At 39.9% G+C, this 27,039-nt stretch overlaps 1 protein-coding gene across 1 annotated transcript in view; it reads left to right on the top strand.

Annotated features, from left to right (window-relative positions):
• The window catches only part of LOC137272754 (uncharacterized), a 47,880-nt gene that overhangs the window by 4,831 nt on the left and 16,010 nt on the right, over nucleotides 1-27,039 (top strand). The window contains exons 2-5 of the mRNA XM_067805146.1: nucleotides 1,248-2,444; nucleotides 2,754-2,948; nucleotides 3,402-3,560; nucleotides 3,726-4,104. Coding sequence (XP_067661247.1) covers nucleotides 1,248-2,444; nucleotides 2,754-2,948; nucleotides 3,402-3,560; nucleotides 3,726-4,104 — 1,930 coding nt within the window. The remainder of the gene's footprint in view (nucleotides 1-1,247; nucleotides 2,445-2,753; nucleotides 2,949-3,401; nucleotides 3,561-3,725; nucleotides 4,105-27,039) is intronic.

Raw genomic sequence — 27,039 nt, 5'->3', positions numbered from 1 at the left:
GCTTTCTCTGTGACAGAGGCTGCTTACTACAATCAACAAGTTTATTTTTATGTAATGAGTAGATTATTTACTTGTTTGTGTACACAGCCAGGACTAGACTACTGCTCATGACCTCATACTCCGGGCATGCATTCTGTTTTAAGTTCCGGAACTTATTCACTGCGCATGCGTTTAGTGAATCGTTTGAACTCACATTTCACAGGCATATTTTCTTTCACATTTTTTCAAAAGATATCAGAATCTGCAAAGCTGTGTTTTACATTGCATGTGACCGTTACTACTACTGGTCATGTTTCACATGATGTATTATAAAGTGTTTTAAGGACTGAAACTTTATTTCTCTGAAATGCTGATTCAGTGGGAAATCCTTAAGCATGAACGACAGTCAGTTTGCCCATGTGAACAAAAAACATTTACCGTTGGACACCTCATTTTACATTTGAAAAGCAAAGTCTCTGTCTTCAGCTCAGATAATCAAGCAAGTCCTGGTCACAGTTGCAGTAGGATAGACTGTATGCACAGAGATGGTGTACATAATGTGTCAGTGCACTTACTGTAATGTACAGTGTGACAGTGCACATACTATAGTGTACATAGTGTGAAAGTGCACTTGCTGCTTCATGTACATAGTGTGACAGTGCACTTACAGTAACTTATCCCTCACTGAATGTTGGCTACTGTCTATATACAGCAGTTAGTTCACCAGCAATCTGCCTACACATTTTAATCCTCCACCACTCCAAACAAAAGCATATTTTGATATGCCTGCAACAAAGACGACATTGAAATTTCAGATCAATGATGTTTGAAACCTCAAAGGGTATGAGAGAAAGTTTCATGATCAATACACCATCTGGAAAACAAGTTTTCTGTGATCAAAAATATTTTTGTTTCATTAGGTGTCCATGGCAGCTAAACTATCATAACAGTTGTGTTAGAGATCCAGTGGCAAACCTGGGGTGATGAATACAGTACTCATTGGCCTGTTAAGACAAGGGAAGTCCCTGCTCCGGGTGAGCTGCAGCGGTCTCCACCTGCATAGCGTATGTACATATATCGACAACATCTTCCTATAAACACTTAAACTTGTCAATAACCATGCAGTTATAGTATAAGTCTACAAACAGTAGTAAAGAAATCTGCTTATTGACCACATCAAGATACTGAAAGTGATGAGAAACCATGCCTAGTGAAACCATTATCATCTCCTGGTGGCTTACTACCAATTGTACACCCCTCCAACACAGAACATCAACAAAAGTGTTCACTACCCTCCAAAACAGTACAACAACAGTGTTCCATGCCCTCCAACACAGAACATCAACAATAGTGTTCCATGCCCTCCAACACAGAACATCAACAACAGTGTTCACTACCCTCCAACACAGAACATCAACAATAGTGTTCCCTACACTCCAACACAGAACATCAACACTAGTGTTCCCTACCCTCCAACACAGAACAGCAACAACAGTGTTCCCTACACTCCAACACAGTACATCATCAACAGTGTTCCCTACCCTCCAACACAGAACATCATCAACAGTGTTCCCTACCCTCCAACACAGAACATAAACAACAGTGTTCCCTACACTCCAACACAGAACATCATCAACAGTGTTCCCTACCCTCCAACACAGAACATCATCAACAGTGTTCCCTACCCTCCAACACAGAACATCAACAACAGCGTTCCCTACCCTCCAACACAGAACATCATCAACAGTGTTCCCTACACTCCAACACAGAACATCAACAATAGTGTTCCATGCCCTCCAACACAGAACATCAACAACAGTGTTCCCTACACTCCAACACAGAACATCAACAATAGTGTTCCATGCCCTCCAAAACAGAACATCATCAACAGTGTTCCCTACCCTACAACACAGAACACAATCAACAGTGTTCCATGCCCTCCAACACAGAACTTCATCAACAGTGTTCCCTACCCTCCAACACAGAACATCATCAACAGTGTTTCATACCCTCCAACACAGTATCTCATCAACAGTGTTCCCTACCCTCCAACACAGAACATCATCAACAGTGTTCCCTACCCTCCAACACAGTACATCATCAACAGTGTTCCATGCCCTCCAACACAGAACATCATCAACAGTGTTCCATGCCCTCCAACACAGAACATCATCAACACTGTTCCATGCCCTCCAACACAGAACATCATCAACAGTGTTCCATGCCCTCCAACACAGTACAACAACAGTGTTCCATGCCCTCCAACACAGAACTTCATCAACAGTGTTCCATGCCCTCCAACACAGAACTTCATCAACAGTGTTCCATGCCCTCCAACACAGAACATCATCAACACTGTTCCATGCCCTCCACCACAGTACATCATCAACAGTGTTCCATGCCCTCCAACACAGTACATCATCAACAGTGTTCCCTACCCTCCTACACAGAACATCAACAACAGTGTTCCCTAACCTCCAACACAGTACATCATCAACAGTGTTCCATACCCTCCAACACAGAACTTCAACAACAGTGTTCCATGCCCTCCAACACAGAACATCATCAACAGTGTTCCATGCCCTCCAACACAGTACATCATCAACAGTGTTCCCTAACCTCCAACACAGTACATCATCAACAGTGTTCCCTACCCTCCAACACAGAACATCATCAACAGTGTTCCCTACCCTCCAACACAGAACATCATCAACAGTGTTCCATGCCCTCCAACACAGTACATCATCAACAGTGTTCCCTAACCTCCAACACAGAACTTCATCAACAGTGTTCCCTACCCTCCAACACAGAACATCATCAACAGTGTTCCCTACCCTACAACACAGAACACAATCAACAGTGTTCCATGCCCTCCAACACAGAACTTCAACAACAGTGTTCCCTACACTCCAACACAGAACTTCATCAACAGTGTTCCCTACCCTCCAACACAGAACATCATCAACAGTGTTCCCTAACCTCCAACACAGTACATCATCAACAGTGTTCCCTAACCTCCAACACAGTACATCATCAACAGTGTTCCATGCCCTCCAACACAGTACATCATCAACAGTGTTCCCTACCCTCCAACACAGAACATCATCAACAGTGTTCCATGCCCTCCAACACAGTACATCATCAACAGTGTTCCCTAACCTCCAACACAGAACTTCATCAACAGTGTTCCCTACCCTCCAACACAGAACATCATCAACAGTGTTCCCTACCCTCCAACACAGTACATCATCAACAGTGTTCCCTAACCTCCAACACAGTACATCATCAACAGTGTTCCCTACCCTCCAACACAGTACATCATCAACAGTGTTCCCTACCCTCCAACACAGAACATCATCAACAGTGTTCCATGCCCTCCAACACAGTACATCATCAACAGTGTTCCCTAACCTCCAACACAGAACTTCATCAACAGTGTTCCCTACCCTCCAACACAGAACATCATCAACAGTGTTCCATGCCCTCCAACACAGAACATCATCAACAGTGTTCCATGCCCTCCAACACAGAACATCATCAACAGTGTTCCCTACCCTCCAACACAGAACATCATCAACAGTGTTCCCTAACCTCCAACACAGTACATCATCAACAGTGTTCCCTAACCTCCAACACAGTACATCATCAACAGTGTTCCCTACCCTCCAACACAGAACATCATCAACAGTGTTCCATGCCCTCCAACACAGAACATCAACAACAGTGTTCCCTAACCTCCAACACAGTACATCATCAACAGTGTTCACGACACTCCAACACAGAACATCATCAACACTGTTCCATGCCCTCCAACAAAGTATATCATCAACAGTGATCCCTACACTCCAACACAGAACAGCAACAGTGTTCACGACACTCCAACACAGAACATCATCAACACTGTTCCATGCCCTCCAACAAAGTATATCGTCAACAGTGATCCCTACACTCCAACACAGAACAGCAACAGTGTTCACGACACTCCAACACAGAACATCATCAACAGTGTTCCCTACCCTCCAACACAGAACACCATCAACAGTGTTCCATGCCCTCCAACACAGAACACAATCAACAGTGTTCCCTACCTTCCAGAACAACAGTTGGATCTCCTGTACAGTAACTGTAAGAGGTTGTTCAGTGCACACTGAGACAATTATATTCCACAATATTTTAAAAATAACATGGAGATAGAGATACATTGGAATGGAAACAGAAATTAACGTGTCACCTACATTCATAAAATTTGGTGAGGGAGTTCCATCTTGTTGCAACCTGACAAAGGGAGTGATAGGCTGCCACTGTTGACATCAGCTGTAGACTGTGGCTAACAGTTCTAAATGTCAAGATTCCACTGTTGTTCAGTAAAAATATAATTATATATATTACAACCAATATAAACTTGCAAACCATCAAAGCTTCATTTATTCTGTAGCAATACTTCTCCTTTGCATTTGATGTAGATCAAATTAAGACCAGCAGTGACACCAGCTCAAGTGTAGAAGTCATATTTCATAAACAAAGTTGATATGTTAATCTTACACAGCTGCTTTTAGGCCTGGGTATTCTTGCACAAAGTGATCATAGCGCTTCAGCCATGGGAACTCCCATAATATAGAATTACAATAATCACAGTGCCAAGATCAAAGTCAACAATGTATTTATTTAGGGATTCTGTTATGAATAAAACCAGTTCAATCATTTACATGTTGTAACACAAAAGAACTGAAAATTTATCACAAAAATATGTTTTCAAATAATTCTTACCTAAATATTCCTGTTGTGAATGTGTCTAGGGAGTGTCCTCTGGGTGTTTATCTACCATCGGTACAGTATATGGCTCCCATGTCCTGTGCACAGTCCTGGGGGGCAGGCACACGCCAGCATCAACACTAACTGTTTCCCTTTACCATCTAAAATTCAACAGCCATCAATACAACACTCCTGTGTCTTTTACTAGCCACTTGGTGAGTCACTGAACTGCAGTGAACTAGAGTGAACTTGGAAACAATTAGTGAGATTATCAATCAGTGACACTCCAGTGTTTACACCCGATGGCAGTTCAAGGATTCACTGAACCATGACTGGAGATCTATTGTATCAGTTATCTGTGACAATTCTTCCATACTGTGACAGTGCTGCAATGCATGAACGCCAGCTACAGCCACGCTTGCTGTCCGTCAATTGACTTTCACAACATCACGCACAATTCAAACATTTACAGACGGTGTTTGAAGTCACGACCAACCCACAACAGACCTTCTCCTTCTCCTCCCACACCAGAGATACATGAAGGTACCTTGGCACAAAACTTTACCTGGTGTTGGTTCTCCAATCTAGGTGAACACTCCACTGGTCTTGCATAATAGTAGCAATGTTAAAGGGCTGATCTGACTGTTGCCATGAAGGAAGTGCTCACAGATGTGGGCAAGAAGCAAATGCCAGCATACACGTCTAATACAGAGCCTAATATCATCAGAAATATTGGCATTTTCCACAAATAAATAATAAAGTTATTACTGTTTAAAACATAACTGGTAATCATATCTCTAAATTGCTGGCCCTTCACTATTACATGGTTTGTGTGCTCTGTAGCAATTCATTCTGATCAAGCATCTCATTTGACCTATCAAATGCATATCAGAATGAACATTAACTTTCCATCATGAGCAAATGTCAGAAAAGAAACTACATTTAAGCTCCCTTTTTAGTATGGTGTAATACACAGTGAATAGTAATTTTTTTCATTAATTTTAAAGCACTTAAACATTTTACAGCATCAAAAGTACCTTCATCTATGTCACTTTCAACATAATATAAACAAAAACAGTTTACCAAAGATTTTCCATTTCCTTGTAGAATAATTACATCGTCATGGTAACATGATCTAAGCAAAAGTGCTACAGGATATTAAGAAAATAATCAAGCAGCTACAAAAGAAAACAGGAAAGAAGGGTAGAATTTCCTGTTTACAGGGTTGTGACATTTTAAGACAAAGTGGTTTTTCTTCCCTGAATGACCAAACTCTTGCAGTCAGTGATGTCAGTGACTGAGCGTATCAATATGCACCTTACAACACACCAGCTCACTTCAAGGCAAGGGGACAGAGATAAGGGAGGACATTCACACCTCATTAACTTGACACTGAGACACAAACATCATTAGTGCACAGAAATCCCCTTCTTCAACCCATAGTTAAAGCACATTCATCTCAGCCAAGACCGAAGACTGACTGTTACAGCCACAGGATTATTCAGCCCATCACCTGTGTGTCTGTAGTGGTGTGTGTGATAGTGTGTGTAGGATGGAGTGTCTGTGATGGTGTGTTGGATGGAGTGTGTAATGGAGTGTGTGTGTAATGGAGCAAGTGTGTCTGTGATGGGGTGATTTTCATGGTGTATGTGTATGTGATGGTGTGTGTCTGTGATGGTGTGTGTTGGATGGAGTGTGTGTCTGTGATGGTGTGTGCTGGACGGAGTGTGTGTCTGTGATGGTGTGTGTTGGATGGAGTGTGTGTGTGTGATGGTGTGTGCTGGACGGAGTGTGTGTCTGTGATGGTGTGTGTTGGATGGAGTGTGTGTGTGTGATGGTGTGTGTTGGATGGAGTGTGTGTCTGTGATGGTGTGTGTTGGATGGAGTGTGTGTGTGTGTGATGGAGCATGTGTGTCTGTGATGGTGTGTGTTGTATGGAGCATGTGTATGTGATGGTGTGTGTCTGTGATGGTGTGTGTGTATGTGATGATGTGTGTCTGTGATGGTGTGTGTTGGATGGTGTGTGTCTACATGATGGTGTGAGTCTGTGATGGTGTGTGTTGGATGGAGTGTGTGTCTGTGATGGTGTGTTGGATGGAGTGTGTGTCTGATGGAGCATGTGTGTGAGTGATGGTGTGTGTATGTCATGGTGTGTGTTGGATGGAGTGTGTGTATGTCATGGTGTGTGTTGGATGGAATGTGTGTACATGATGGTGTGTGTCTGAAATGGTGTGTGTTTGTGATGGTGTGAGTCTGTGATGGTGTGTGTCTGTGATGGTGTGAGTCTGTGATGGTGTAGGTCTGTGATGGTGTCTGTACAATGGAGCGTGTATGTGATAGTGTGTGTCTGTGATGGTGTGTGTAGGATGGAGAGTATGTACGTGATAGTGTGTGTCTGTGATGGAGCATGTTGGTGATGGCGTTGCAGCATCAAGTGCCTATGAAAGAGTACATTAAACTAGCTTGTTATAACTGCAATTTCTGCAAGTGGATGTGTTGGTGTTGTTGAGGTGACAGAGTCCTCCTCCAGTCTTCTTGCCACTGACTTGTCAGCATGAGGTGCAGTCAAGATGTATTACATTCAAGTAACTCCCTGCTGTCCGTGCCTGCACATACAACATCACTCCAGTCCCTCTATACACACATGGATATCATCAACCACACTTCTTTCAGTGACGATGGATGCTCTTATATCCCCTAGGGAACACATTGATTGTATTGATAGGAGTGTGCACATCTAGATAGAGTCTTGAAATCAAACTGACAGATTGATAAATAACATGAATGTATATAGCGGAAAATATGAGTTTTGCAGAAGAGATGACGATTTTCACAATAGATGTTAAGTGAGATTGCTTTTTGCTACAAAAAATCACATGCAATTAACCCCTTCATCATAAGCATACAGCTTTCTGCAATAACTGCTGCAAGTTATCCACCAATGTGCAGGCAGAATGCTCCAACCTTCTTCATGTAAGTCAAACTTTCTTTCCCAAGTACATCAGCCAAACTATTTAATCAAGACCTCTAAGTTGGCAGATTTTCTGCAATGTGATGAGATGATCTGCCTTTCATGATGCAAACTGTTAAATCGTTGTCCCTCCCTCAACATTGGTCAGAGTAAAGCCTGGTCAGTCAGTGATACGAACAGGATAACATAATAACAGGTAACACAGTCAACCATTGTAATACATTCAAACACTAAACCTGCAGTCATTGCGTATTAACTGAAACACATTTCCATCAACAGGCAGAAATCTTGCGTGAACATTAGGTCATACGATATAGTCATTTATAAAAACAACATTAGACTTCTACACTACATTTATCAGACATTAGGCTGTACCATGGTGTCTTCACTAGAAACAGCATTAGACATCTACAGTATCTATCGGACATAAGGCTGTACCATGGTGTCAGCTCTAGAAACAGCATTACACATCTACGCTATATCTATCACTCATTTGATTGTACCATGGTGTCAGCTCTAGAAACAGCATTACACATCTACACTATATCTATCACTCATTTGATTGTACCATGGTGTCAGCTCTAGAAACAGCATTACACATCTACGCTATATCTATCAGGCATTTGGTTGTACCTTGGTGTCAGCTCTAGAAACAGCATTAGACATCCACACTATATCTATCAGGCATTAAGTTCTACCATGGAGTCATTTGCAGAAACAGCATTAGACATCTACACTATCTGTCAGGCATTAGATTGTACCATGGGGTCATCTCTAGAAACAGTAATAGACATCTACACTATCTATCAGACATTAGGCTGTTCCATGGAGTCATAGAAACGTTATTAGACATCTGTCAGATAGTAGTTTGTACTGTGGAGTCAGTGGACCTTCATATCCTGCCTACATATTGTCTAGCATGACATATACAGAGCCCACCCACCTACCAGTGTGTCCTGGCTCTGACTTCCGCTGTATCCAGCCAGTGTGTGGAGACTGGGCATTCACCAGGATAATGACACGGTAGCGGCCACATCCAGCCTTTCGCCAACTTTTCAATGGGATTTCTACACCCACATTCAGAATAGAGATGTGGGAGCCCTTTCTATAGGCAATAGAAACTTGTACAAAGGGAAGGGAAGTCATTTCACATTTAACAACACTGATATTTATACATTTTATGATCATCAATTTGGTTGGCTTTCATTTCAATGCCATCTTTGCATTGACTGAGGTAAAGCTCTATAACCACTATTTGGAGGTGCAGGGCCCATGAATGAATTCTCTACGGCTCTGTAACCAGTATTTGGAGGTACAGATGGGAGGTTGTCTTGGGCTCTGAATGAATGCTCTAAGGCTCTGTAACCAGTGTTTGGAGGTACAGATGGGAGGTTGTCTTGGGCTCTGAATGAATGCTCTAAGGCTCTGTAACCAGTGTTTGGAGGCACACATGGGATGTTTTCTAGGGCTCTGACTGAATGCTCTAAATTGCTGCAACCTGTATTTAGAGGTGCTAATGCAGACCTTTATGTTGATAGTGTCTCTTTCATGCACACCATCATGTTGCTATTGTCAATCCCTTTCATAATACCATCATGTTGTTATGTCAATCCCTTTAAAGCACACCATCATTTTATTTTTGTCATTTCCTTTCATACAAGCATGTTATTTTTGACAATCTCTTTCATGCACAAAACCATGTTATTTTGTCAATCCCTTTCATGCATACCATTGTTTCATCAATCCCTTTCATGCACACTTATAATCAAGTTTTGTCAATCCTTTCACGTAGACCATCATATTCTGTCAATCTCTTTCCATAAAGTACCTTACATTCCTTGTTATATCATTAAATGCCATGTTATTTTCATGAATGACACAATGTTACAAGTGCTGATGCCTCACTGTGAAGGCAAGTAATCAGATTTATATCTTATTACAGATATCAGTAACAAAAAGCATGCTCAGAAGTGTCAAATATGTAGGAGACCTGTGAAGGTCCACATTAGAGTGAGTGAGTGAGTGACTATAGCAATATTCCAGCAATGTCATGGCAGGGGACACCAGAAAATGGGTTTCACACATTGTACCCATGTGGAGAATCTAACCCAGGTCTTTGACGTGATGAGCGAACGCTTTAACCACTAGGTTATCCCACTGCCCCTCCACGTTAGAACTGATCTTCAGTAGCCCATGCTTGCTGATTTCAATCATGTATGAACAGGATTGAGTGGCTAGACTTGCTGACTTGGTTAACTGATGTCATCACTTCACAATGGTCCAGATCAATGCTCATGCTGTTGATCGCTGGATTGTCTGCTCCCATACTGTATTATTTACAGACCACCACCATATGTGGGCACCATTCTCTTCCAAATGGCTGCAGTCCTGAGGCAATTCAGGGCTGAAAGCCCTGTGTGGAGTTTCATTAAGTTTGCACTGACTACATACTTGCTCCTGGGATTCTACCTGGAGTAGTAACAGCCATCCCTGTAGGGAGCCTCTCTCAAACTACATCTGCCAGAATTCAATCTCAGAATTGTTCATATCTAACTCAAGCCCAAAACCGAATTTCTTACGAATTCTTCTGAAAATGAACTCTCACTAGAAATCTCACTCCGAATCTTCCCTGGGGAGAGTTCTTATCACGTTAGTTGAACCAAATACAATCTCTGAAAATTTCAGGATCTAGTGAAACTGACAACCCTGCTTTGTAAAAATCCCACACACACATGCAGACAAGGCATCAATATTACTCAGGGTAAGGGAAACAACACACAAGGTTGGACAATATCTGCTGCGGCCAACTGACACTTGATGCACAATAAGCTCACAGTACATGACCTTGTACACATACATCACTTACAACATAGACTTTGAGGCAGTGGGGTAGCATAGTGGTCAAAGTCTTCACTCATCATGCCAAAGATCTGTGTTCAGTTGCCCACACGGGTACAATGTGTGAAGTGTCTCCATGATATTGCTAAAAGTGGCGTTGAATTAAACTCACTCACTGATACTCAGAGTAAAAGGAAAACCAGGGAGCTACATACTTCACTACAGTCATACCAGAAAAGACCCAGTTATCCGTCTCATTCCCTGCCATGCTTGGTGCTTGGGTCACTGACAAAGGTACAATGCCAACTTCCGTCAGCATAACAGTGCCTGGTTCTGCCGTGATTGCCTAGCAGGTGATAATTACTGCACTTAAGTCTGGCCACTTAGTGCTGCATACTGGCAACTAGGCCTTCACAAATACACTGTTATCAATTATCACATGGAGGGAATCTGTCAGGTCATTGAGATGAAAGAGATTCTGGACAACAGGTAGCGTTTCTCTGCCAAACTCACCCCTCCTTCAAGTGGGCATAATTAGGCAATTGTGGTAACACAATCCTTCAGTCAGAAAATCTGATAAAATGTCCTGTTGTGATGACAAGCCCTAATCTCCTTATAGTAAACAGGTGCTTGAATTAAACTGGTGCTTGTAGTGAACAGGTGCTTGAACTGGACTGGTGCTTGTTGGAAACTGGTGCTTGGAGTAAACTGGTGCTTGTAGTAAACAGGTGCTTGAACAGAACTGGTGCTTGGAGTAAACAGGTACTTCCAATGAAATGGTGCTTGCAGTAAACAGGTGCTTGAATTCAACTGGTGCTTAGAATAACCTGGTGCTTGAAATAAAATGGTGCTTGCACTAACCTTGTGCTTGCACTAAACTGGTGCTTGTAGAAAACTGTCCTGAAAAATCTGCAAGTAATACAGTTTGAAATACTGCATAACCTCGTAAGTCTGTATAGTTGTCATACAGCTTGGAATATTGCACTTCCAACAGGTAATTTGGGTAAATGAGGAATTCAATGCTGACCTTAATCATGTATTGTCTATGTGTTTATGTAGAGATACCAGGCTGATAATACAATGTGTATAATAACTACAGTGATGTCAGTTCTGTTGACGAAGTACATCGTAGACCATCCACATGATGGACAATATATGCTGATCTGAATATACACTCAGACAAGTCGGTCAGGCTATATTCAGATGACAGGGTTGGAATATACTAAGACAGCAGGGTTGGACTACACTCAGACAACAGGGTTAAAATATACTCAAAAGGGTTGGACTATACTTAGGCAACTGGGTTAGACTATACTCAGACAACTGGGTTTGGACTATACCCAGACAACAGGGTTAAAATATACTCAAAAGGGTTGGACTATACTCAGACAACTGGGTTGGACTAAACTCAGACAAGAGGGTTAAAATATACTCAAAAGGGTTGGACTATACTCAGACAACTGGGTTGGACTACATTCAGACAACTGGGTTGGACTATACCCAGACAACTGGGTTGGACTATAGTCAGAGAGCAGGGTTGGGACAACACTCAGACAGCAGGGTCAGGCAATAGTCAGACAGCTGGGGTGGACTATAATCAGACAACAGGGTTAAAATATACTCAAAAGGGTTGGACTATACTCAGACAACTGGGTTGGACTAAACTCAGACAACTGGGTTGGACTATACTCAGACAACTGGGTTGGACTATAGTCAGAGAGCAGAGTTGGGACAACACTCAGACAGCAGGGTCAGGCAATAGTCAGACAGCTGGGGTGGACTATACTCAAATTACACGATCAGGTTATATAGGAAATCTTCCATGAGGCACAAGCCAGACCATACACCGTTTGGGGCTGAAATGTTTTACACAAAAGAATTGGGTAATTCCAGGAACTCAATCAGAGACTTGCAATAAGCAATCATGAAATGCAATCATAGCCCCTGCTGCTACAGGCAGGAATGGATAAAACATTGCAACTGGCATGTCAATTGCAAAATTGACCACTTAAACCTCCCTGTTTCTCACCTCATTGTGTGTTATTGGGCTGTGTAATTAGCTGAAAATTGGTTGTCATTGTGACAAGAATGGATTAAGACACCTTTGGGTTAATTTAGAAGGAGAGAAATATATGAGGAAGTCCCCTGCACCAATGTGCCTTTTTCTTGTCACTTTCATTGTCAGCATCTGACAGGCCTCTGGCATCTGTCCTGGGTGCCACTGGTGACAAGAATTCGGGTGATGACACTGATTAAAATGCTAACTGTAAAAAAAACCAGTCCGTATAAAATAATAGCTGATATTTAGCGAGATACAACTTTCTTCAGCTGTAATGAGCAACTATAATGTTTTTGAAAAGTTAGATGTGCAGAAATTTGATTGTTTAAGAAACAGAAAATTTGGATTGGCATTACATATTTGCCATGTCAGAAACTAATCATACAATCAAAAGTTAGATGACTGAACACTTCCAAATCACCCCAAATATAAGGTGGCAAAATAAGATTACTGCTGCATGTTGGGAACACATACGTTAACACTCTGACGGGTCTGCAGAGATACAGTATTCAGATTTTGCCAGCACTGAATCATCATGATTATGACCATATCTTATCATCCACAGGAGGGAATTCTTGTTACATTTGAAACTGCACCATAGAATAAAATAAGATGCATGACACATATAGCAACATAAGACAAACATGACACATACATGTACATAGAACATACAGTTCGCAGAGGTAAAACAAAATCTAACAATCATTTAGGAGTCTAACACTATACGGTCCTACAGAGTTCTTAAATTTATTAGCATTAAAACATGGCACTGAGTATCCCCTGCCAGATGGTAAGAAGGTCTATTCAGGAAATAAATTGTGGGTATCATGAGATAAAATCGATATCCTTCTTGAAATGCTTATTGCATGGCTTGTAAGAAGAGAAGGTAAATCATAAACTTTAAAACCTGATATTTTCTTGACCAATGAAACAATTCTTAAAAATACTATTTACATTTAACTTTACCAGTTCAGTAGTTTATCACATTCCCATGTGATATTATAGAATTCCTTGTGTATATATATATATGCACAGATTTATTTATGATAACCTTACAGGGAAACAAAACTCCAGCACTTAGTCGGCACCATTTTGATTTGTCAGGTATCAGCATCGTCATTACTGTGATTCTGACCAGCTAGGAAAAGCCTCTTGGACAACCTGGGCTAGTCCCCTTCGAATTCTCGACCTTCACCTTGCAACCTCATGTGTGTAAATGTGTATGTACACTTCTGTATACAGTAATTAAGTGTATACATTATTTTTTCAACAATACAGTACATTTAATGCACTCAAAACAGTAGCAACCCTCACTTTTTCAAAATTGCATTTGATACTTCAAGTGCTGCTCATTCATTAAGCATGAAGAAATGTCTGAGAAACTCTAGATTTCCTTAAATCAATGGAGCTGAGAACCCGGAGGGGGCGGAAGCACAATATTTTTGAGGAATAGAAAGTTATGAGGATATTACTCTACTTAAATTACATTCAAAGTATTGGGAATATTTTTGTTATCAAAAGTAAATGTCAAAATGACAAAATGATGTCTTTAATTTGAAACTGGTACACATCGCTCGATTCCTGAAAAGTAATGGGGAAAGCAGACAATGGAATGACATCACAAATGTAATTTAATCACCATATAATCGAAGAGTATTTGTTGTCAATGACTTTATCACAAGTATTAATTTGTAGAGTCAGCACTAAGATTACCTTGGCTATGAAATATCACTCAATACTGACCACCTCTGCCTTCTAGGATGTAAGGTAGTAAGGTTAAATAGCACACAGTTGTTCATACTTGCCATTTACCATTCTGACTGTAATTATTAAATCCATGATTTTGTTCTAAAAATGTTTCATGTCTTGCAAGTTATACAATGTGCACATGACAGCCCAGGAGGAAAGGAGCAGGTTGTTGAATAGCAAATATCTTCAATAAGGTGATTAACTGATATGTCAATTGATTACTGGTAATAAAAAATGTTTACATGTTTACAAGGTATTGCCTGACATTACAACTTGTTTTGGTTATAATTACACTGTCTGCATTTTGTGTTTATTCGTAAGCTGAATCAAGACCATGTGAATCTCTGTGGCTTCTGGTGGACTGTTCCATACCAAAACATGATGCGGCAATAGCAAGCAGCCATTCAAAAGTTCTATTAATTCTTTTAATATACTGCAAAAGCTGACACTATGATAAATCAATACTGGAATATATTCTCTCACTGTTCCTATTTACTGGTCCTTACAAAGTCAATTTCATTCCATCATGTGACCAAAATCCTTTGAAGTTATGTAATAGAGAGTCTTTAACTGCATCACAGTTTTGTGTAAAATGAGAATGTTCCTGGCTGATAGTTCCATCTTAGTTTACAAGAACATGCGCACAGTAATTTTTGTGTATAAAACTATGTTTAGCAGAAACAAAAATACAATATGAACTCGGTAAATAAAATCAGACATAAATTATCACTAGGGAGGATAATTCACCATATAGGTCAGACCAATTTTATTTCTTGTTTACATTTGTTTGGTCCTCAGAAAACCTAAAGGCAGAAAGGAAAATATAAAGACTTAAGTCACCAGTCACAGTAATTTCCTGTTTGCTATTACCTCTCCCTTGTACTTACCAAGATGTACCTAAGATCAATCATGACACTATCTGGATCCTATTAAGAGGGTGGTAACTATAGATTAATACTAACAGTATTTTACGTTTGGCAATTTATGAAGTTTATATGAGGGCAAATAACAATCTACACATAAATGTCTTGTAAGTTTACATTTTTGGCCCCAAAAAGCCCAACAGGATTTTATATTTTGAGCAGGAAAATCATTTCCTTATTAATTATTTTTGTTTTATTTTTGAAAAAATATAACTGGTTGATCCCTTAAACAAGAAATAAAATTGGCCTGCCTTGAATGGTAAATTATCCTGTCTAGTGATAATTTATGTCAGATTTTATTTACCAAGTTTATTATTACCCATTTGAAATAATGTTCAATCATAGTTTCACAATCTAAGACTTGTCAGCATTAATCAGCAAGACAAACATAAGTCAGCCAGACTGTACCTCTATCTTGTAAGTCTTTTGCTTTGATAGTTTCTCATCATTCAATCCTCTGATAGGTGTTCTTCATACAGAAGAGCACCAAGAACAAGCAAAGGAAATTATAGTGGATTGTAAGCAGGTTTATATTTTGCAAAGGAACAACCAATCAGTATTCCGATCCTCTCAGAGTTGGAGTTTCATTTGCAACCTCCTCCCCAGTCCCCCAATTCCCTCCACTGAAAAAGTCGAGCAAGGTAAGCATCGAACACATCACAGGCCAGTCTTTCATAACTCTCATCAAACATGCAGCTCTTGCTAGCCACAATATGGAGGCCTTTGTTCTTAAACACATCCTCTTCGGGACCAAAAACGACCATCCATGTTATGTATGAACACTTTCTCTAATAATCCAACTTCAACTATTAGGATTTATCACTATGATGTTTTTCTTTCATGACAATATTTCCATATCCCATACTTGCAGATTCATTTTAAATATATACCTGTGAGTGTTTTTGATCAGCTGAGGCGACACTTTGGTTTCAATCCACCCTTTGGCCACCAGTATGACTGTTACTTTCATGGACACTTCAGTTGCCATATAATTTTCAAAAACAATATTGTTTCTAGGGTAAGGGAAATGATTTAAATTATTTTTCATGAAATCACTACAATTCAAATAAAAAAGAAGAGACTTGACAAAAGGATTTTGAGTGAGTTACCAGTGAGCTCTCTCACTTTGTCCCCTCTACATGATGTGTATGGTGCTGAGAACAAAGCCCCTGTCTACACACTGTTAAAACAATGGTCTGTGTGTGTGCTGACCTGGCCGCGTGGCGCTAGAGTGGCCTGGTATGGCTGAGCAAGCAGCATGTAATTGTGAAGTCAACATTTTGTTGACACAGGTAATGACAATGCCAATGGCACAATGTCTGCAGCTTGGCAGCATGATGATGTGGTTGACTTGTCCATGTAGACAGTAATTCATAGCAGCTTCCGTGACTTCACACATTACTAATGCTATTACCTCTCCCCTGTACTTACCAAGATGTACCTAAGATCAATCATGACACTATCTGGATCCTATTAAGAGGGTGGTAACTCTATAGATTAATGGAAGGAAGGAATCCACAGATGGATGTGCAGAATGAGCCAGAGTGAGTGAGTGAGTGAGTGAGTGAGTGAGTGAGTGAGTGAGTGAGTGAGTGAGTGAGTGAGTGAGAGGGTGGATGGCTGTATGGTGTGAGTTTGAGTGAGTGAGTGAGTGAGAGCAGATTGCAGAAATCATTGTCCCAATATTCATTGCAGCAGCAAAAATGACTTTTTTCTAAGAAAATACACAGTGGAAATACACATTTTCAGGACTGTGACAATACACCTTGACAATAAATATTTTTGTGTCTTAGAAAAGTGACAATGCAAAGTGTGAATAAAGTATTTGGTTCAGGGACAAGTTCTACACGCAGACTAGGAATTCCATGATCTGATATTGATGGGCAGTGTAAGAACAGAAAGTCATGTGTCTGGGAATACGATTCAATAAATGGAAGTGTTGGGAATAAATCAGCATCATTCTCAGACACATTGCTTCTTTAAATTAGAGTTTGTATTTAGTTCTCTTTAGATTCTCTTTAGGCTGTCTACATAAAAACATTTGGATATTCATTGACATTTCTCCTCCCCATTGCCATACAGAAGTTTGACATGTATTCATTATTGTGAAAACACAGCACAGTTACCACAGTGGGCAGTGAAATGCTGACCTGTCAATCAGGAAAGTGACATTGCTATAGTAATAGTAACAGTAATAGTAATAGTAATAGTAACAATCTGCTTATATGGCACTTATATCCAGGCAAATATTACTGACACATGGTTCAAAATTTTTAAATTATTGCTATAAATGTTTGCGAAGCACAGACTTGAAATGGTTGCATTATAGAATTATTCATAATAATCTCCAATCAAGAAAATTACTTTATAAAACTGGATACATCTTCACCAATTTGTCCATTTTGTGAAACAGAACTTTAGAGAAAATATTAATCACATGTTATGGGAATGTGAATTTGTTTTTCAACTATGGAAAGAAATAGAATCATGGTTGAACTCAGTACAGTTACAATTGGAGCTTGCATATAAAATCATTATATTGGGAATGAAAGGAAAACACAATAGCCTGATTAATACAATCATTATAGTAGTCCCCCGATGTGGATCTAAGTATCTTGTCCAAGGATACCACGCAAATGTGCCCTCCTTGGGACATGAGTCTAAGTGCCTCCACTGGGGATCAAACCCAGGCCTTCAGCGTGATAGGCAGACCACAGCACTGTTGTGCTCCACAATGGACTGATTCAAAGTTTCAAATTAAGACTTAATTACATACACTTTGACTTCAGAAACATTTTGGAAGAGTTCATCAAGATCAAAATATTTAATCAACAACATAAGACTTGATGACAACACCAGAATATGATGAACACAATCAGAACAACCTTCCTTGATTACAACAATACTAAATATGATGAACACAATTGGAACATTCTTCCTTGGCTAACATAAGACCAAATATAATGAATCAAATTGGAACATCCTTCCTTGGCCAACACATGATGAACACATGTAACATACATACACTTTCTTGGTAAAGTACAAATTTCAGTACCTTTTTTTTTTGAGTTGAGTTCCATTCAGGATTCAAACCCACACCCTCAGAGTCAGGCACCTTATCGCCAGCACACAAAGTCAGCTGCCTATGCCACTCAACCACCATGACTTCCATGTGTTAGGCAGCTGAAAAAGGTACTAAAATTTGTACTTTACCAAGAATGTGTAATCCCAAATATAACATATGTTACGTTTGACCTCTTTCTAAGTGGCACTGTGTAATCATGATAAACACAATCGGACCATGCTTCCTTAAAACAAGCCCAGATATGATAAACACAATCCGTACATCCTTCCCTGGCTAAAACAAGACCAGACATGATGAACACAATCAGAACATTCTTCCTTGGCTAACACAAGACCAAGAACATCCTTCTTGGCTAACACAAGACCAAGAACATCCTTCTTGGCTTAGACAAACCACACATGATGAATGCAATTGTAAAATTCCTCCTTGACTAACACAAGATCAAATATGATGTACACAATCTGATCATCCTTCCTAGGTTAACACAAGACCAAATGAAGTCCATTACTTTCTGCAGATATCTACTCTGATTTGTCTGCCCTGACTCAGTTGTATGCCTTTCTTTGATATTTCTCTCTTCCAATCAATCAAGTCTGCTTCTTTTATTACAACAGTGTTTTCTTTGTCTCAGTCTTTGTCTTAAAGATTCCCCACATTCTTTGATTAAACCTGATAATGTATATTACTTTTAGAAACTAGGTCAGAAAGAATTTTCTTATGTAGCCTCATTAGACTTTGCCCTTTTCTAACTGAGAAACCAAGTATACATTAGCCACAGGTTCACATACTGACACCTGCTTGATAAAAGTGCTGCGACTAATAGAAGCTATGCTGGGGATGGTTTATTGTGTGTGTGCAGGCAACATGAAGGTCTATTTTACTGACACTAAATCTAAACTATAGTCAGCTGAAAACTGCTCTCAGAGCTGTGTCATCATCATGCTTTCTGGGTGGTTGGACCTGTATGGCCTGCATCACTACTGGCTTGCCCCATTCTCTATCCCTCATCTGTTGACCCCAGTCCTGGACCCCCACCTTCATCACCATCCATGGACCCTCATCAATCAGTACCCATTATCCATTTCTTGACCCCATCCTTCAACCCCATCCCTCACCCACAGACCACTTACTAGATAACAGTATCATTAGCCGAAACTCCTAACATACTGACTTATCATAATATAATGCTGCCTGCTAAGGGTGTATTCAAGAAGCTTTCATATTAATTTCATTGTATACTTTCCTTGCTTACAACTGATCCATTGATCAAAGTCCCAAAGTACTGTGTGTTGATAAACAACACAGCAAGTTTTTCCATCCTGGTACCCTCTGTACAGTGCTCCTTGCTTGGCCACTGTTCAGAATCAGAGTTGAAGATGGCAAGAGGGAGCCTTGATAAGGATCCTTTAACTGGATCCGCTAAGAAACAGGTATGATTGTGGTTGATCATTCTCTCATGAGAGAGATCATAATGAGGAACTGGGCACAAAAGATGGTCCAAAGGGAGGAAATACATAAAGTATCATCCTAACAACAGGTAAAGTCAGCTTCAGCATGCAATGATGACTTCAATCAGTATTTCAAAGGAATCCCACTGACATATAGTCTAGACAGAGTACAAGGCAGCACTGTTTCTACTCTCCTGTCTCCAGCAACTCCTTATAACTCAGCTCACCATCAATCATCTTGATTAGTATTTTACTTCTTTTCAAGGTCACTATTTCAAGGTCATGTTGACTGCTGCTTTCCTCAAGGTGTCACTCTTGAATCCTCAGAGTTAATAATTTTCACTGGATCTATTTGTTGTAACAACTGTTACATTCCCTTTTTGCATCAGAACTGCACCTAATGTTGCATCTGACTGAAATATGAGGTCCTGTAGCACATCTGAAAGGACCATGTCAATAGCCTGTTCCAAAAAGCCCAATAGACATGTTAGGCAAAGAAACAGATCATGCATGAATTGTTTTATCTTCCTGAAAGTCTTTGGTGACATCCACCTGCATTTCATCTTAGCTAGGTTACCTTTCAGTGGGATGTGTTGTAACATTTTGTTGCAAACCTTCAACATGTTTATCAAACTAAGAGCCTCTTCTTTATTGTTTGCATTTATTTGTTGATGTGGAACATATTTTCATGAGTGATTTCATTTCATTCCTCACAATGACTGGTGAATATGAGATGACTTCAGGATGGAGACTGCATACAGATAGTGTTGGCCCACAAGACAATTCTTCCAGTCCACAAATCACTATGTTAAATGCCATTGATTATAAGAGGTAATAATGATAGAAAATAGTTACAAACAAGTAATGTCAATTCGGTGCAGATATGTAGCAATGATACTTGTGTGGACTTACCTCAAGCAGAGACAACAGGAGGGTGGGGAAGGGAGAAAGGGGTATGGATGTGGGGCTTGGGTGTAGGGGTGGGTGGGTTTAGTCACTTGCTGAAGAGAGATATGAACATATGTGGTCACACATCCCACAGAGTCCAGCCTTACCGGTCAGCATGGAAACGTCACAGCTGCTACTTTGGGGCCGAAACTTGGGCTGGAATGAATGAAACATAATAACTTTCAACTCCTCAAAATTAAGTCAACATTCACCTCAAGGAATTTTGACCCCCCCCCCCTCCCCGACCCCCCAATCTTTCTTCCCTCCACCACACAAAAAAAACATGGTAAATGTGGTCCTAATTAAGTCATTTCCAACCACACTGAACACACACATCCTATACCCTCCCACCTCACCCACCCCCTGGTTCATTTGAACTCATAGTCTTTGTTCATTCTTAAGTCATGAAAATTACATACAGAACAATAACAGTGCGGCATCTCAAATTGTCATGCTTCTCTGACCTCAATGATGTAAACTGTCTGACACCAATTTCTTGAAATAAACTTTTGGGGTTTGGTGGACAAATTACTTAACACACTGACAGCCTCTCACAAGTATGCTCGTAGTATTAATTCACATGAGTGGTATTTTAAAACACGTTTCACAAGTTGGCAAAATAGGCACAAAATAAAAATGTCTCCTGGCATTCTTTGCTACCGCCATGAGATGATTGCTTCTTGTGTCTGTTTTGCAAACATGTGAAACTTGTTCTAAAATACCACTGGATATAGCTACAAGATAACTTGTAGTGGCAAATTGGACCAGACGTTGATACAATGAGTATACTCTTCTTGGCAATCAAAGTGTTAAGTTGTTTGGGCTTTTTCATTTCAAAAATGCAGTTGAGTAAAAATTCATCTGTTTCAAATTGTCAAACGAAGCGGTAAATTTGAGCAAAAACATTAAGTTTGTCTCAAGAAACCGTGGTCTGATGACACGAACAACCAGAAATGGGTTGCATGAATCTTAGCTTCATAGAATACTGAGTTAGTAGGTTAGGTTTATCTGGAAACCAACGACAATGTAAGCATTCAGGATTGTATCAATACAAATTCTTTCTGTACTGTATGTAACTATTCAGAACTGATTTGTATTCTAATATAGCAAATATTCAGTCTTTCAGGGTGTCTTGAATCTCTTAATAGCCACTTAAAACCATATGTTTATGTACAATTCAAACAAATATATTTTTAAAGAATCAGAAAAAATATAATGTCATCATGAACAAAGATAATGTTTTCAGATTCAAACACACATTTGGAGAACTGAGTCTTTGATTATGATATGAAAAACAAATATAGGTCATGATAAATACTATTGCAAGTATTCAATGAGTCCCACTTCTAGTTACACTTTCAGAACTTCCTTTGAAAACAAAATTGCTTGATAATGGCCATATTCCACATTTTATCAATATATCTGTCATTGTGGTCATAATTCCTGTGTGTGAAGATGCATGTGCAGTTTCACCATCACTGTTTGATGGATATATGATCTAAGGAATGCATTTCAACAGAACTTAAGAGCATAGTAAAAGTGCAAAGTTGAAATCAAGAGACAAATTCTACATTTCACAAAGAAACTGAACATTCAATTGGCCCAACCTTTCTATGTGTTTACACAGTGCCGTTTAAGAAGCGGTCAAATGTAACATATGTCATATTAGGGATTACACTTTCTTTTTAAAGTACGAATTCTAGTACTCTAGGTTCAGTCCCATCCGGGAATCAAACCTGCACCCTCAGAGTCAGGCACGTAATTACCAACACACAAAGTCAGCCGACTAACCTGTTCAGCCACTGTGACTTCCACAAATATGAAAGTCGGACGACTGGTAGTCTAGACTGCATACTTTGTGTTTGAATCCTAAATGGGACTGAACCAAAAAGTACTAGAATTTGTAATTTACAAAGGAAGTGTAATCCCAAAATGACATACGTTACATTTGACAACGTTCTAGATGGTATTGTGTAATCTTAGCCTTTGGCTGTGGGAGCCATGCCAATCTACACTTATCAGAGGGGTACACAAAGACCGCAGTCTAGACTACCAGTTGTTCCACTTTCACCTTTGTGGAAGTCTTAGTGGCTGAATGGGTTAGGTGGCTGACTTTGTGTGGTGGCGATTGGGTACCTGACTCTGGGTGCAGGTTCAAATCCCAGTCAGGACTGAGTGACCAAAATTTGAATTTGTACTTTACAAAGAAAGTGTCATACCAAATCTGACATAGGTAACCTTTCTACATATTTTCACAAATGATTAAATATACTGAAATAAAATACCATGCTTCTTAACCATAAACATGTTTCTTTGTCCATGAGGTTCCTGGAAGACCATGACACAAGCTCACAAAATGAACCAGTTGGGATGACCATGATATTAGGGGCATATTAGTGGCTTTGCCCAACAGCGGATGAAGGCCTAGATTTTTGAAGCTCTGTTAGCGCTAAGATAGTCGTAAGTGTCATACATTAACACTGACTTACGACTATCTTAGCGCAAAGAGAGCTTAAAAAATCTAGGCCCTTAATGTCAAAGCTACTGAAGAGCAGGTCCCAGTGTTTATTCTTCATAAGTGTCATACATCAGGTTCTTGCATATTTTCACATCAAAACTATAACTGCGACAGACAGATTTGAACAGACCGCACGTAGATTTTATTTTCATTTTGACTGGCTGTCAACGGATCATGTGATATCATCAGTACGATCGTAACAGAGAGAACACCAGTACGGTAACAAAGATAATATCAAAATCACCATGACAGAGATTACATCAGTACGATTGTGACAAAAACGACACAGTAATATCATAACAGAGAAAACAACACTAACACCATGACAGGGATAACACAAGTGAGACCAACACAGATATAACATCAAAAAACACCATGACAGAGATAACACCAAAGACACCATAACAGAGATAACACCATGACAGAGATAACACCAAAGACACCATAACAGAGATAACACCATGACAGAGATAACACCATGACAGAGATAACACCAAAGACACCATAACAGAGATAACACCATGACAGAGATAACACCAAAGACACCATAACAGAGATAACACCATGACAGAGATAACACCATGACAGAGATAACACAAGTGAGACCAAGACAGATATAACATCAAAACCACCATAACAGAGATAACATCAGTAATACCATGACAGAGATGACATCAGTAATACCATAACAGCAATAAGAATGGTAAATATCTACTAGAGACAGTCCCACAAAGATGACAGACATCATGAAGACGACATTAGGCCAGCTGTTAGACATGCATGTATATCATGGTGTGAGTCAGTGGCCCTGACGTGAGGATGTCCAGTAATGGAAACATCTGTTTTACGTTGTTTATCCTTGGTTGCCCTTATACGTCCCATTTTTGATCTTATAAAATATTTCAGAAAATGTAGATGATTAGTACAGCCTTGTGGCTCTGTTTCAAAGATCAATTAACTCATATTTTATTGACATGATCAACTTTTATTGCTTCACATTCTTTCACTTTCCTTAGGCTTTTTGGTCTCTGCAAACAATGTTCTTTCGGAGGCTTCAGAATTCTGTTCTAGTTTCACATCACAGATAGACATCCTATTAAATCTTTAGCCCTTTGGCCACATTGGAGGAGGGGTTGAAGGTTAAAAGACACATATAACTTCATCTCTTGGCTTGTATAATGTGAGATGATGGGATCTACACAGATAGACACATGGAAACAATTTCTGTAGATTGCTTTGTTCTGAAGACTGTTCAAATTCTCAGCTATACAATTGATGACAATTGTCAGTGTACAGTTAAACATGACAAAGAGGAAATTGGACAAAAACTAACATGATTGTGATCTTCTCAACTTCATATGATCCTGTCACTAAGTGGCCACCATCACAGTGTTCTGATCTCAACATTTAATATTAATATTAATAGTGATAATAATACGTTTTTTGCCCAGAAGCCAACGCGATGTTGCTCTGTGCCATTTCATGATTACCTTGATGGAACTATACTTTAAAAGCCATTACTAAGCACGTCGCAAGACCATATAGGTCCATAAATCCGCTTCTCATGTACCCATTTTACACAGCTGTGTGAACTGACTGCAGTGTGGATGAAGTGCCTTGCAGTGGGACACAACACTGTATGAGACTCAGGTCACAAATTTTTGGTGTCTCCATTGGGATTTGAACCTGGGTTTTCGCATGAGAGGCTAGCATGCTAACTACTACACCACTGTGCTCATTACTATGACTTTATCATTTCGATAATTCATTGCGTAAAGCCAGTGAGAGATTTTACTACAAAGTATATTGTGTGTTTGTTTCTTGAAAAGACTTGACTTTGAAGTGCAGAGTGTTCATTCCACAGACCCAACGTGGATTCCGAGTCATGTGACTCCACCATAGCCTGTGTACACGACACTCCAAAAACAACAACCCCATTGTCTCCTGGCAGACACAACTTTCCTGATGTCAACAATTTTTTTCTCATTTTTATCATTATGACTTTGATATTCTGTTTGTCAGTAATGCATTGTTGACCTGTTGAGTTGGGGCCTGTCTGCCTTACAAACATCACCTAACCTGTCTCACAAACACACTATTGTTGTTCTGAAATTAGTCAACAACTCGATGCCTGCCTTTCATCCCCTCCACAGGGATACATCTCAATGTTTCCCTCTTTCTGGGGCCCCACTCTGAGAAATCATTTCACTCACACAGCTACTGCTTTTATCTCTGTAACATCTAGAGACAGTACATTGAAGCCCACTTGCCAGTATGTAAAATATAAGATGACTGACAGTAATATGTTCTCCTGTGGACTTCCAGATGGGGCACCAACTCCCACATGGGTGCACTGACTTCTTCATAGATGCACTGACTCCCACATGGAGCACAACTTCCACATCGGTGCACTGATTCCCACATGAAGCACGACTTCCACATAGGTGCACTGACTTCCGTATGGGTGTACTGATTCCACCATGGGTGCACCAACTACCAGATGGTGCACCAGTCTAGTTGAAGATAAGTCATGCATAGGGACAGCATGGCATGCCCCAATCTGGTTTAAGTTCATCCGTAAACAAGGACAACATGGTCTACCTCAGTCTAGTTAAAAAAAGCCATGCATAAGGACAACATGATGTTCTCCACTCTGGTTCAAGATAAGCCATGCATAAGGACAACATGACAACCCCCAGTATGGTTCAAGATAAGCCATGCATAAGGACAACATGACGACCCCCAGTATGCTTAAAGATAAGCCATGCATAAGGACAACATAAGTACCCCAGTATGGTTCAAGATAAGCCATGCATACGGTCAACATGGTGTTCTCCCATCTGGTTAAAGATAAGCCATGCATAAAGACAACATGGCTTACCCAAGTCTGTTTTTTAAATAAGCTGTGGATAAGGACTAGATGGTGGACCCAAGTCTGCTTGAAGATAAGCAGCAGATAAGGACAACATGTGTATCCTAGTCTGATTTAAGATAAGCTGTGGATAAAGACAACATGTGTATCTTAGTCTGTTCAAGATAAGCTGTGGATAAAGACAACATGTGTATCCCAGTCTGATTCAAGATAAGCCATTCAAAAGGACAAACATGGCATACCACAGAAGATACTGGTTGAAGATGAGCCATGGATAAGGACAACATGTGTATTCTAGTCTGGTTCAAGCTCACTATCCAGGAAAGTGGATAGTCAAGCCTCACTGACTGGAGAAAATAATTCCATATCTGGAAATTCTCTTTCAAAGTTTGTGCAACTTGAAAAAACTGGTCAATTGAGACAAACATGTATTTTTACAAGACAATCAATATAAACAGTTTGAGGTCTATAGTTGTATCATTATATGTAGAGTTATTGGCAATTGGATTAACATTTCAAGCTAAAACTCACTACACAGATCTGACTTCATAATTGACCTGGACTCCAACAAACTTACAGAAGCATTATGGATAATTTCTCTGATCAAAGTAAGCAGGTTGTTGAATCCAAATACAGCGGAAGTGCAGCATAAGCATGGATTTTATATGGCCATGCTTTTCTGGCTAATTTCACTTTCTGTAAAATGAAGATAAAATGTTTTATTCAATGTTCAAAAAGAGATTATTGATTGGTTATAAAACTACATTGGATTTCTCAATAACATTTACCTAGATAATCCCGGATATTGGCAATTCAGGAAGAAGTCAGAATTGATGGTTGAATAAGTTAAACGTAATGGATCGCCATCATTACACAAGAGCGGTTTGGAGAGGCCCA

Source organism: Haliotis asinina, chromosome 1, assembly GCF_037392515.1.
Source record: "Haliotis asinina isolate JCU_RB_2024 chromosome 1, JCU_Hal_asi_v2, whole genome shotgun sequence".
Lineage (NCBI taxonomy): Eukaryota > Metazoa > Mollusca > Gastropoda > Lepetellida > Haliotidae > Haliotis > Haliotis asinina.
The sequence above is the reverse complement of the archived record's forward strand: the minus strand, read 5'-3'. Positions and strand labels throughout refer to the sequence as shown.